Source organism: Phyllopteryx taeniolatus, chromosome 5 (genome assembly GCF_024500385.1).
Source record: "Phyllopteryx taeniolatus isolate TA_2022b chromosome 5, UOR_Ptae_1.2, whole genome shotgun sequence".
NCBI classification, from domain to species: Eukaryota; Metazoa; Chordata; class Actinopteri; order Syngnathiformes; family Syngnathidae; genus Phyllopteryx; species Phyllopteryx taeniolatus.
The window spans coordinates 14,991,385-15,003,958 of NC_084506.1; the positions used below are offsets into that span (position 1 = coordinate 14,991,385).

General features: G+C 40.4%; 1 protein-coding gene across 5 annotated transcripts in view; it reads right to left on the minus strand.

Annotated features, from left to right (window-relative positions):
• Positions 1 to 3,226: 3,226 nt before the first annotated feature.
• Positions 3,227 to 12,574, minus strand: part of rassf7a (Ras association domain family member 7a) — a 46,757-nt gene continuing 37,409 nt past the window's right edge. For 4 of the 5 annotated variants that reach the window (XM_061772940.1, XM_061772941.1, XM_061772942.1 and 1 more), the window contains 4 exons: positions 10,052 to 10,250; positions 7,702 to 8,618; positions 5,572 to 5,920; positions 3,227 to 3,523 (listed from right to left, as the gene is read on the minus strand). In XM_061772940.1, the coding sequence (XP_061628924.1) occupies positions 3,492 to 3,523; positions 5,572 to 5,920; positions 7,702 to 8,618; positions 10,052 to 10,154 (1,401 nt within the window). In that variant the 5' untranslated portion in view covers positions 10,155 to 10,250 and the 3' untranslated portion in view covers positions 3,227 to 3,491. The remainder of the gene's footprint in view (positions 3,524 to 5,571; positions 5,921 to 7,701; positions 8,619 to 10,051; positions 10,251 to 12,574) is intronic. The other variant, XM_061772943.1, reaches the window with a different exon arrangement.

Here is a 12,574-nt window from a genome sequence, read left to right on the forward strand (position 1 = left end):
TGATTGGCAAATCATGTTCAACCTATATTTAATTGAATACGCTACAAAGACAGATATTTAATGTTCAAACTGATTGTTTTTAGAAAATAATCATTAACTTTGAATTTTATGGCTGCAACACGTTCCAACAAATCTGGGACAGGTGGCAAAAAAGAATGAGAAAGTTGAGGAATGCTCATCAAACACCTGTTTGGAACATCCCACAGGTGAACAGGGTAATTGGGAACAGGTGGGTGCCATGATTGGGTAGAAAAGGAGCTTCCCTGAATTGCTCAGTCATTCACAAGCAAAGATGGGGTGAAGTTCACCTCTTTGTGAACAAGTGCGTGAGAAAATAGTCGAACAGTTTAAGGACATCCATCCATCCATCCATTTTCTGAGCCGCTTCTCCTCATTAGGGTCGCGGGCTTGCTGGAGCCCATCCCAGCTGTCATCGGGCAGGAGGCGGGGTACACCCTGAACTGGTTGCCAGCCAATCGCAGGGCACATAGAAACAAACAACCATTCGCACTCACAGTCATGCCTACGGGCAATTTAGAGTCTCCAATGAATGCATGTTTTTGGGATGTGGGAGGAAACCGGAGTGCCCGGAGAAAACCCACGCAGGCACGGGGAGAACATGCAAACTCCACACAGGCGGGGCCAGGGATTGAACCCGGGTCCTCAGAACTGTGAGGCTGACGCTCTAACCAGTCGGCCACCGTGCCGCCCAGTTTAAGGACAATGTTCCAAAATGTACAATTGCAAAGAATTTAAGGATTTCATCAATTATGGTCCATAATATCATCAAAAGGTTCAGAGAATCTGGAGAAATCACTGCATGTAAGCGGCATGGCCGAAAACCAACATTGAATGCCCGTGACCTTCGATCCCTCAGGCGGCACTGCATCAAAAACTGACATCAATATGTAAAGGATATCACCACATGGGCTCGGGAGCACTTCAGAAAACCAATGTCAGTAAATACAGTTTGGCGCTACATCCGTAAGTGCTACTTGAAACTCTAAAGCCATCAACAACACCCACAAACGCCGCCGGTTTCTCTGGACCCGAGCTCATCTAAGATGGACTGATGCAAAGTGGAAAAGTGTTCTGTGGTCCGACGAGTCCACATTTCAAATTGATTGTGGACGTCGTGTCCTCCGGGCCAAAGAGGAAAAGAACCATCCGGACTGTTATGGATACAAAGTTCAAAACCCAGCATCTGTGATTGTATGGGGCTGTGTTAGTGCCAATGGCATGGGTAACTTACACATCTGTGAAGCCACCATTAATGCTGAAAGGTACATACAGGTTTTGGAGAAACATATGCTGCCATCCAAGCAATGTCTTTTTCATGGACGCCCCTGCTTATTTCAGCAAGACAATGCTAAACCACGTTCTGCACGTGTTACAACAGCGTGGCTTCGTAGTAAAAGAGTCCGGGTACTAGACTGGCCTGCCTGCAGTCCAGACCTGTCTCCCATTGAAAATGTGTGGCTCATTATGAAGCGTAAAATACGACAACGGAGACCCCGGACTGTTAAACAGCTGAAGCTATACATCAAGCAAGAATGGGAAAGAATTCCACCTACAAACCTTCAACAAATAGTGTCCTCAGTTTCTAAACGTTTATTGAATGTTAAAAGAAAAGGTGATGTAACACAGTGGTAAACATGACCCTGTCCCAGCTTTTTTGGAACGTGTTGCAGCCATAAAATATCAATTTGAACATTAAATATCTTGTCTTTGTAGTTTATTCAACTAAATATAGGTCGAACATGATTTGCAAATCATTCTATTCTGTTTTTATTTATGTTTAACACAAGGTCCCAACTTCATTGGAATTGGGGTTGTCTTTAAATAGGGTATTTCTATATTGCAGATTTCACTTATAGTGGAAGTGGTGTGGAACGTAACCCCTACGATGGAGGGGGATTACTGTAATTATTAATTGGAAAATTGAAATATTAATCATTGGCTTCAATGGCCAAGTGAGCCTATAATCTTCCGTAGATAAAATCATCCAAAGGGAGGAAATTTAGTTTGGTGACGTCTATGGTCTGCAGACTTGACGCAGTCATTGACTATGAACGATTTTAATTTCTTGAAAATTATGGTTATTTTTGCATTTATGTCACTTTACTCTAATACTTTTTATCTTGTGAAAATTTACATGAAAAGGTAAAAAGGCACTGCAATTGCCTGGCAACCAGTCCAGGATGTACCCCGACTCTGGCCAAGTCAGCTGGGATAGGCTCCAGGCTACCTGCGGCTACTGACGATGAGCAGTATAGAAAATGGATGGATGGTAAAAGGCAGACCATCATAAAGCACATATAGACTGACAACCATTCACACAAACACTAAGTGGGAATTGAACCCATGCTTCTTGCACCGAAGTTAGGCGAGTGAATTACCGGTAGAAACTCCTAAATGTTAAATAACATTTTCAAGCCAAAATCTTCAATCACATCTTGGTTGGTATATTTTAAATATATTGGGGTGATGAATTTAGATATGTTGATGTATTTCTTTGTATAAAGGCAAAACCACTCATTGGCCTAATACTTTTAGGTATTAGCAATAACTACTGAAAACACTCAACGTTTTGTAAAGGCACATCTATAATTTTTTTCCTATAATTCTCGATTATCTATCTGCACTGAAATATATTGATTCATACCATGGTTTGCCCCAACCACACAATGTCATGTAAATTGGTTACATAGGCTGTGCACTTACTCCTCCAGCACACTTACACAAGCAAACACATTATTAGAAACATTACCCGTTTGACTGAGGTAATAAACTGCTTGTTGTCTCCTATAAGGCCCACATATGTGTAGCTTTCCTTCATTGTCACATCCTGTCAATCTATTATCTACAATCCAAGTACTTTCATCACCTGGAACAACACCAGATGTGAGGCCAAGATGGTTGCCACATTTGACTGGGCTCCAAGCAAGCGTGCACTTTTCAATCACCTGTGAATGCTTCCAGTGAAATGCAAAGAAATAATCACAACGCATCACCGGACCCTTTGTGCTATGAGAAGCGGAAAGGAGCGTGAATAATTCAAAACATAATGTATTCATATATCACAAAGAACTGATGCCATTTTTGGAATGCCGTGTTGATTATTTACTGCTGGAGGTTGCAGATACACAGTTTTAACTTCAAGATTCTGCATTGTAAAAATTAAATGACTCATAATATAGGTAATAAAATCCAATAAAAGCACAAATTATTCTCTAAAACATTAAGATATTTTTATTATATTTAAATACATTTTAATAAATCCGCTAAGTAAAAGGTTCCTAAATTAGTTTACATTTTACAGATAATTTGCAGTGTTTACAGTAGCAAAACTTTGGAAATATATTTGTCTTATGTATTTACAGGACGTAAATCATGGTACTAATAATAATGAGAATGACAAAGAAATGGGTTAAATAGGGGGTGATGGTGACATAAGTGAACAAGTTTCCCTTGGCCCTGTGGTCCATGTTTTATCGCCATGATGACTCTTGGGATGTCAGGACTGCAAGACACAAAAACAAGTGGGGATAATGATCCCTTTGTTTTAAAAGAGAAACCTACGGCATCGGGATATTCACACATGCCAGTAAGAACACAAGATGGGATAGATTGATTCTTCTACTATCGAACAAAGTCGGAGTAAAACACAAGGTCAAAAGTGGATTCAACCGGCAGAGTGCTTTAAAACCCACAAAATCAGTAAAGGAAGCCAAAAACACAGACATCATTTTGACCTGTCAGCACAATATAAGTGCTTAGCATACAATTAACAGTGGCTTTAGGAATTTAAACTTCATATTCCAACTCTTGTTCACTGTATATTTGCTATCGGTTCGGCTAAACATACCCTAAAGCTACATTACACTGAGGAACAGTATAATTTATGACAGGTCAAATGACAGCAAACAGGCACATTCATATTAAGCATAAAAAATTAAGCATCTTAAACCTTGGCCTATTTGCACACTTTGAAAATGTACTCCCTTCTTTAAGTGTGGAGCTTTGAGGCTGACAAATGTGTAAGGTCCAGTTACCAAGAAGAAATACATTTCTATTAGCGCACAAAAAGGCCAAGGTTTTACACAGAAAGAGAATGGGACAGTGCAAAACTTGCAGAGCCCTCCGTGAAAGGCTCTTGCTCTTTGGATGTTGAGGGTCACCAAAGTACAAGGCATTGGAGTTGAGATACACCTCGTTACACATAAATAGCATCAATATACTGTATAAACCGAATCAGACCTTTCAATAGCTGAAAAAAACACACACATTATGTGTTATCAGTGTGAAGAATTGTTGACATGGTAGGAAGGTTACCCTGAAAGGGGATAGACATGCAGGAGTAAATCCCAAGATATTAATACCCTGGCCTTTTTAATACCTTTTTTTTCATTTATCAATTTATTTATTTTATTTTAGTTGATGCAGATGATCTGGTTTGAAATTGCATAAAAAAGTGGCAAAAGCTTTAATTATAGATATGAAAGACAAAATATCTACCATTATCATAAAAATAATTTTCTTCTTTCCATTCTAAAGGATCCAGGTACCTTCTGACATAATCTTCAGCATTATTATATGCTTGTAGGAAAGTAAGAGTATTAATAATAGTTGTAATTATTTAGGAGATTAACAGTATTACAAATTATGGAAATTAGTAGTATATTTTCAGCACCACGTTGAACTAATGGTTAGCACATCTGCCTCACAGTTTGTAGGTTCTGGGTTTGAATCTCGGCTCTGGCCTTCCTGTCTGGAGTGTGCATGTTTTCCATGTGCTTGCCTGGGTTTTTTCTCTGAGTGATCCGGCTTCCTCACACGTCCCAGGAACATGTTAGGTTAATTGAAGACTCTAAATTGTTTATAAGTGTGAATGGTTGTGTGTCTATATACTGTATGCCCTCCGATTGACTGGTGACCAGGTCGCTCACCCAAAGTCAGCTGGGATAGGCTAAGGCTCACCCGTGACCCTAATGAGGATAAGCAGTACAGACTGTATGTATGTTTTCTTATGATTTATATCTCCTAATCACCCTTCTTAGTGTGTTCAGGTTCTTTTGTCATTTCCAGCCTGAAAATACCCATTCATTAGGTAAAATTTCACTGTGATTAAAAAGTTGGCCAGGGTACCAATCATTTTGGGCTGTAAGTGTAAATGTCCTCAGTAAAATGAGCCAGAAAGCAGTTATTCCAGAAAAAAAGAAAGAAGGGAAGATAAAAGAATAAGACAAAAAATTGCTAAGTAAAGGAAATGTCATTGGAAGAAGGAATGTGAAATTTCAAACAAAATCAGTGGTGAATCGGAGAAGGTTGTTTAGTACAGCTATGAAAGGTAGAGCACAAAGAAGTAAAGTTGAGAAGTTGCAGGATTCTCCATCTCACAAATGCTTCCACATCCCAACACCAAAAACAGAAGCCTCAAACCCAAAACAAGCCGGGATGGGGAAAAGTAAGGGGGGCAACAGTCCTGGGGACCAAAAGGGCACGGGGGAGGGCAGGAGAGGGGCAGAGCAGGATGGACGTGGAAGGCGGCAGGGTCTCACACATACACACCCTCAGGGTTGAGGCTGGACACAAGGGGGTTCTGTAGGTTGCGTGGATGTCCCAGGAACTGTTTGGCAGTAGGGCGAGGCGGTGATTCACCTAGATATAGGGACCACAAAAAATATTCTGATGGGTAAAAGCTACAGGAAACAGTGTTTAATAGTTCAGATATTGTGCCCTTACTGCCATTCCTGTATCCATCCTGTAAAAAATGTGCCAGTTCTAACTGCTCCAGTTGCTCTTGGAGGTCTGTGCGTGAGTGGCTGTGTGCAGGCAGGACGCCGGCTTGTTGAATAAATTGCTGCAGATTACACTGCCGCAGATCCTTGTTCAACTCCTCCAGCTCGTCCTGTTTCGCCTGAGATTGAAAAAAAAAAAAGGGAAACATGAGGGAGGACGGCGCATAGTGCCAAGCACACATGGAAAACGAAAAATGTGTTGGGAGTACAGCAGATTTAATTCTGCGGGTCAAACATGAACTGTTAAATAATATGTAAATTATTGTACAGGACTCAATTTCTGGTTCAAGTAGTATTTCCTGCCATAAGGGGTCATCAGAGTGAGCAGGTCGAAACCACTGAGCCTGCAGGGTCTGTCATTCCGGCATCATCAGCCATCTTTACCCATTCATTTGCAGTCAATCATTTCCGCAACGTTACAATCCTTTATTAGCTTCCATAATGCCAACATGTAACATGCACAACTATACTCAGTTGCTTGCTCTTTTAAATGATCTGAGGCAATGGAGAGTGATTTCCCTAACTAAACTCATGGGGGAAATGCAGGAAAATGATCAAATTATTGAAAACGCAAAGTTCAAAGGTCGATGAGCTGATTCACTGCATTAAATTAGTGTATGCATGGGGAAATACAGCTGCAAGTCATGACCCCCAACCTGGTGTTTGTGTACATACATATACACGTGTTTGTGTGCGTGGGTGTAAGGGGGGGTTGCGGTAACTGGACTGTAGCAGCCTGCTGCAGTTAACACCTGCACGTCTGCCTCCATTACCCTAATGGCAGTAAAACTGAGCTCATCACACCCAATGCAGTAAATAAAGTAGAAGCTTTAGCGCATCATGTGGCTGATGGCTGACACAGAGTTCCTTTTTTTGACGTGTTAATATGCACATTTCTCTAGTGATAAGTCACCACTATAATTGTTAAACTTAAAATATATGTGTGTGTGTATTAGGGCATTTTAGAAATTCTAAAATGCTGGTTTGTCTTCTACTTTTGAACATAAACCTGCATGTATAAAAAGAAGCCTCGTGTTGGTCTTGGTGTACTGTATATTGTTCCGCTGATGACTATGACAAAGAGCCAGTCTCAAAGCATCAATCAGAGTCCTCCAAGGGAATGACTTGCTGAAGCACAAATGAGATCATAATTACTCTTTAAATCAGTTTTCCAACCACTTAGCTATGACTGATGCCGGGTGGAACAGGACACAATGGTCGTCATCAAATCACCTGACTTAAAAGTTATCCCTGTACCTTAGTTCCTCCAAGCGGAACATTCCAAATGACGTGACGTCAAACGTGTGCTCACCGACACAGATACCGGAGTCTCTTGTTTCACATGGACTAAGAGGAAAAATCTTTTGGGTTAGGCTTTTATTGACATAGCCGCACCTAAGACAACATCATGACTAAATAAATAACTGCATTCAGATAAGTTTCAGTTGATCCAATAAAGTGAAGCTTTTGGGCTACAAAACAAGTCTCTTTAATCTAATTTCTATACAGTTCATGAATAGTTAGAATAGTTAGACATGGTCATCTGATAATAATCATGTGTATGTGTTTAGAATGTATACAAAATGAGACCTGCCAAGCTGGCTCAGCAAGGGTCCAAATGTTCCTTTAATAACATTTCTATTGGATAGAGCTGAGCATATAAGATTTGTTTTTAATATTTTTAGTTCAAATACATAAAGATGATTTCAGAAATTTTTAATTTGCTTTGTATTCAGTAAAGGTCTTTGTACTGATGTGTCTGCTGCAGTTTACAGGGAGGAGAGGGATCTATTCTACAGTCTAGGTAGAAAAGGGTCTGTTCTATACAGTCAAACAAAAAACACCTTGCCCTATAATGGCTTTACAGCCCCTTTTCCAGAACTATGACCTCTCTCCTTACCTGCAGCAGAGACTCTGCCTTCCCCAAAGCTTTATCAGTCTCAGAGAGGTGCTCCTCTAACTCTGTTCTGTGCTTCTCCTGGCTCTGGAGCTCTGCTTTCACAGCATCAAGGGACTCCTGTGGCCCTTTGTTTTTGGCTTCCACCCGACTTTCTCGCTGAAGCTCTTGCTCTAGCTGAGTGGAGCGCACAGAGAACTCATGGAGTCGCCTTCCGCAGTCATCTAACTTAGCATGGAGCTCCCCGAGCTTCCTCCTCATTCCTCGCTCCCGCTCTGTCTCAGCTTGAAACTCCTCCTCCCAGTACTGCTCGTGGGCGAGCTCAGCCTGGTTCATCCGAACTTTTTGCTCCAGAGTGTCCAACTCCTCTAGGAAGCGAGCATCAGAGACCGGTGAAGGACACAGAGATGGATAGTGGCACTCCCAAGTTTGAGACTCCCGTTCTAGGGTTTCGAGTTGTGCTTCAATGGTCCTTAGTCTCTCCTGTTGCTGAAGAACTGCCCTAAAGACCTCCTCTTTGGATGGGCCTATTGGTGGCGAGGGAGATGGAGTAAGAGGAGATGGAGGGATTGGAGAAGAGGAAGGCGAGGCTCTCTGGTCTGGGGTGTCCTGAGGAGACCTCTGAAACTGCTTTGCTCTGGGAGAAGTCGATGGGCCCAGGTTGAATGTGAGTGATTTCTTGGGTTGGCTGCGTTTTAAAAGGTCCGGCTCAGTATACTTGGGCAGGGGTAGAGGGCTTACTTTGTCTTGTTTTAAGCCAGGCCCATCACTGCTGCTCGGGCCAGTACGACGCAGGAAGAACTGAACCTCACTGCCATGTTGGCCTAACTTGGCCACAGACTCAAGAGGTCTTTCTGTGGCCAGCAACTGTCGCTCTGTATCCCGCAGACGTTGAATTAGAACATAGCGGCCTGTCTGACCTGGGAACAAAGAAAAAAATATATCAATATACTCTTCTAGCAAATAAACTACTTTCCTTAAATATTTGTACCTTTTTCACAAATGTTAACCAACAAATAGTTGTAGGCAATTTATATTAATGACCTTTGTCTGTTCAAGGTCAGTGAACCAGTGAATTTTTGTTCGACTCACTCTACTGTGTGAGGAATATTAAATGAACAAATTACATCAGATGCATTTTTATACCTCTAAATATTTGCCTCTGAGATTGAGATGCATGTACGACTTTCCCAACATGTAAATATGTTCAAATAAACTAAACTTTCCACAAGGACCTTAAAATTAGGACAAACACTCCCTTATGGCTGGGCAAGCAGCTCACTCATGGAACAGAGTGCTAAATCTGATTGTATGTTGTTTAATGCTGCTGCAGCGTATGGCTTGAATAAAGCCAGAGGATACATGGGCAGGCTCAAATCCAAAACGACCTCATGACAATCCAGTGGAGCTCTTAATTTAGTGCAAAAATGCAACTTTAGGATTAAACATGCTCCGTTTTGTCCGCATGAATGTTTTTAATTCAGCCATGCTTCCATTAAGCGGTATAGTTCTGCTGGTTTAATCACAGTATGGTTTGCATTGTGGGCAGTGAAGGGAGGGTATTCATCAGCTAAATTATTAGGGTGATGTCCTAGCAGTTATAAACAAGAAACAAATACACACAAAAAGCCCACTTTACATCATAATTGTCAATACAGTGGAACAACTTAATAGTGAGTACCTTCTTTTTACACTTGTGTGATAGTTAAAAAGGCCAAAAGTGAGAAGCCATTATTGACTTAAATACATGAGGGATGAGTATACTCAAGTAGACTTGATTATGTAAAATTATTTTTTGATTATAAATTTGGCAAAATGGTGTGGACTGAGTATAACGTGAAATGTTAAAACAAAAATTAATCAAAATCAGTTTTTCCCATCAATCAATCAATGTAGTTGAATACCAATTCCTAATCAAAACCTAATTTTTACATTTTACTATTCACAGAGGTTCACTTATTTTTACTTTATTTCTTAATACTACTCCAACTACTAGTACTACTCCTAACAATAATAATGATTCATTTTATTTATAGGCACCTTTCAAGCCCCTCAAGGTCACAATAAAAACATAGTTAAAAAGAAATTAAAAAAAAAAACACAAAACATCCATTAAAATGGCAAATGATATCAGAAATGTTAAAGTGAATTGGCAGTCCAGAATAGGTCCGTCTTGTGTTTGGATTTGAAGAGGGTTAATAAGTTAATGTTTAATTAAAGAGCAGACTACAGTTGTTGGTAACCTAATGGTACTCTTTGACTATGTGAAACCCTGAAATTAACTTGGTGGAAATGGGTTTTAAAATGAGTCAAATCAGGTAGGTACTATCATATAAGAGCTGAAGTTACTCACCTATTGCCTGAGCCAGAGCGATGACCACATCCTGGCAGGATGTCTCTTCTGATAGTCCGCATACCACCCGCACCACTCCATCCACCCACACTTTGAGCTCCATCTGCGACTGATTGAAGAAAGGTGATTGGTAAGATGGTCTTCCAAACAGATCGCTGTAGTTCGGCTTGCCTCAGCTCAGCATTGCATGGCCCAAAACCTGTATGGGATGGACCACAGAAACACACAGGTGTTGACGATTGTAGCAATCTTACACACAATGCAGTCTGTTGATATTTACAATTCCCATTCCACTTTATATGATTACTAATTCATAGGGGTGTCCCGATCCGATCTTCGAGATCGGAAATCCGTTCGATATCACAAAAAACGAGTATTGGATCGGATAGAAAATTTCAGATTTTACCACTCTTATGTGAGTAGTCCATTCCGTACGCCACTCCAGCACTTCTATCCAGCAGCGCCCGGACGACATGGAGAGTCCACGTGATCACAACAGTTTGCTAAGGTGCTAACATGGTAAGTGAATGTTGCTTGCTTAAAGTTATTTATTAACACTCCAGTTGAAGTTCACTGTAAAACTACACGCATATAACAAAATAATTACGCCTATTGAATGTTCAAATACATCACATACTTAGATTCTTTCTTCATTTTTGTTTACAAAAATCGCTAACTCAAAGCAAACACAATGAATGAAAAACTCCATTGACGAGCTAACGAAAATTAGCATTGAACTGGCGGCACTTTAATCTCTTAAAATGATTAATATTAAGAGACAAATGGTGTATAAACAGATAAACAGGCACAATAACAATACTGTCTGGCATAAATTCTTCAAATCCTGTGAAAAACAAATGATATTAACTATATCCGATCGTGACATCTGCTTTCTTTGTTACTGCAAGTGTGTATCTCATTGCATGCGCCACACTGCCGCTCAAAAGTGTATTGCCGCACATGGAGAAAACAAATGCTGTTCCCACCATATACTGACAGTAAAAGACAACGGTATTGAACTATAATTGTTATTTTGCATTTTACAAGTATAATTTGTAATTATTTTTTTAGGTTATTTTTCATGGTTTTACAATTTCTTTTTTCATTTAATCCATTCAAATGTACAATATGCTTATTGAACATAAGCATATTGTTAAGCTGTGGTTATGTTGCAATTGAAATATATATTTTGTTAGCTTTACTTTTCAGGATTTTCTAATGTATTTATTTTATTCAATTGTAGTACATTCTTATTCTTAAAGTTACTTTATGCAACCCATTGGTTAATAATGCGTCAGTTTTTCTCATACCTGCTGTTGCTGATTATTTTTCTCTGAGTAATATCACTTTGCCTTTTCTAACATTCCATACTACAAAGTAAGTCAAGTATGTATGAATATTGCTGACATCAGATCGGACCGATAGTGGTATCGGCCAAAACTCAAGACTGCAATATCTGTATCGGATCGGAAGTGAAAAAGTTGGCTCGGGACATCCCTACTAATTCATACTGTTGTCAAGAAGAAGCTATGCTGATAGACCATTCATGGTCACAACAGAGGACAAAGGGTATAGCAGCAATCCTTGTGGTCTGTTTAGAGCTGTGGCAAGATCTTGTGGACCTAAGAGCATAAATGGCAATCTGTAACCCAATTAAACGCTCTGCTACCCTCCTTCAAAGCTGTTATGATAGCTTACTTCCAAGGGGAACAGACAGGAAATGTGGAGCAACTCAAACTTGTATGCATGTACTGTATATCTGATGGAGGGTGTTTTGTCCAGGTGGAAAAAGCATCCAGAAAAGGTGTGTGTGTGTGTGTGTGTGTGTGTGTGTGTGCACGTGCCCTAATTTGATCACAGTCAGCAGGACCAAAAGTGACTTGAGCAGTCAAATCAACACACTCTCTCCTGGCAGCAGGTTTTTTGTTGAATGGAAGTTCTCTATCCATTTTATGCCGGAACAGTTTTATTGTGTCACAGTGGAGTTTTTAAGCTGTGGTTTCTTAGTATTATAATTGAAGTTTATTGAGAATCAGAGTCGATCAGAGTTTCTAGAGGGGAGAGAGAAACAAAGACTAAAGACAAAGCACTAATTGAAAAGAGGATGAGAGAAGTAAGTCATTACATTATCTACAACAATTAAACATTAAATATGAGTGTTGCATGAGGCTGTAGTGCTACAACCTGTGAGGGAAGGACAGGACAAGATGCAGGCCGTGAACCCGGCTGTACAACTGAAGTGTGGTGGGATTAACTATGTAAATCATAAAAGTCTACGGGACGAGAATATAAGTGAGGGGATACACAAGCGATTTGCATATTCATGAGTTATTTGTCGCAATAAGTGCGTGGCCTCACCCCCAGTCAGAGTCCCAGGGGTGCGTGCCTGCGGAGACATGCAAGTGAATTGACACCATTTTACATGCACAAAGACTGACAGAAGTGTCCTGTAATTACTGTGCCCGCACCGAGGAGGCTGAGTACCCCACCCAATCAATTAAGGGGGGGGGGGAAATCGGGCCC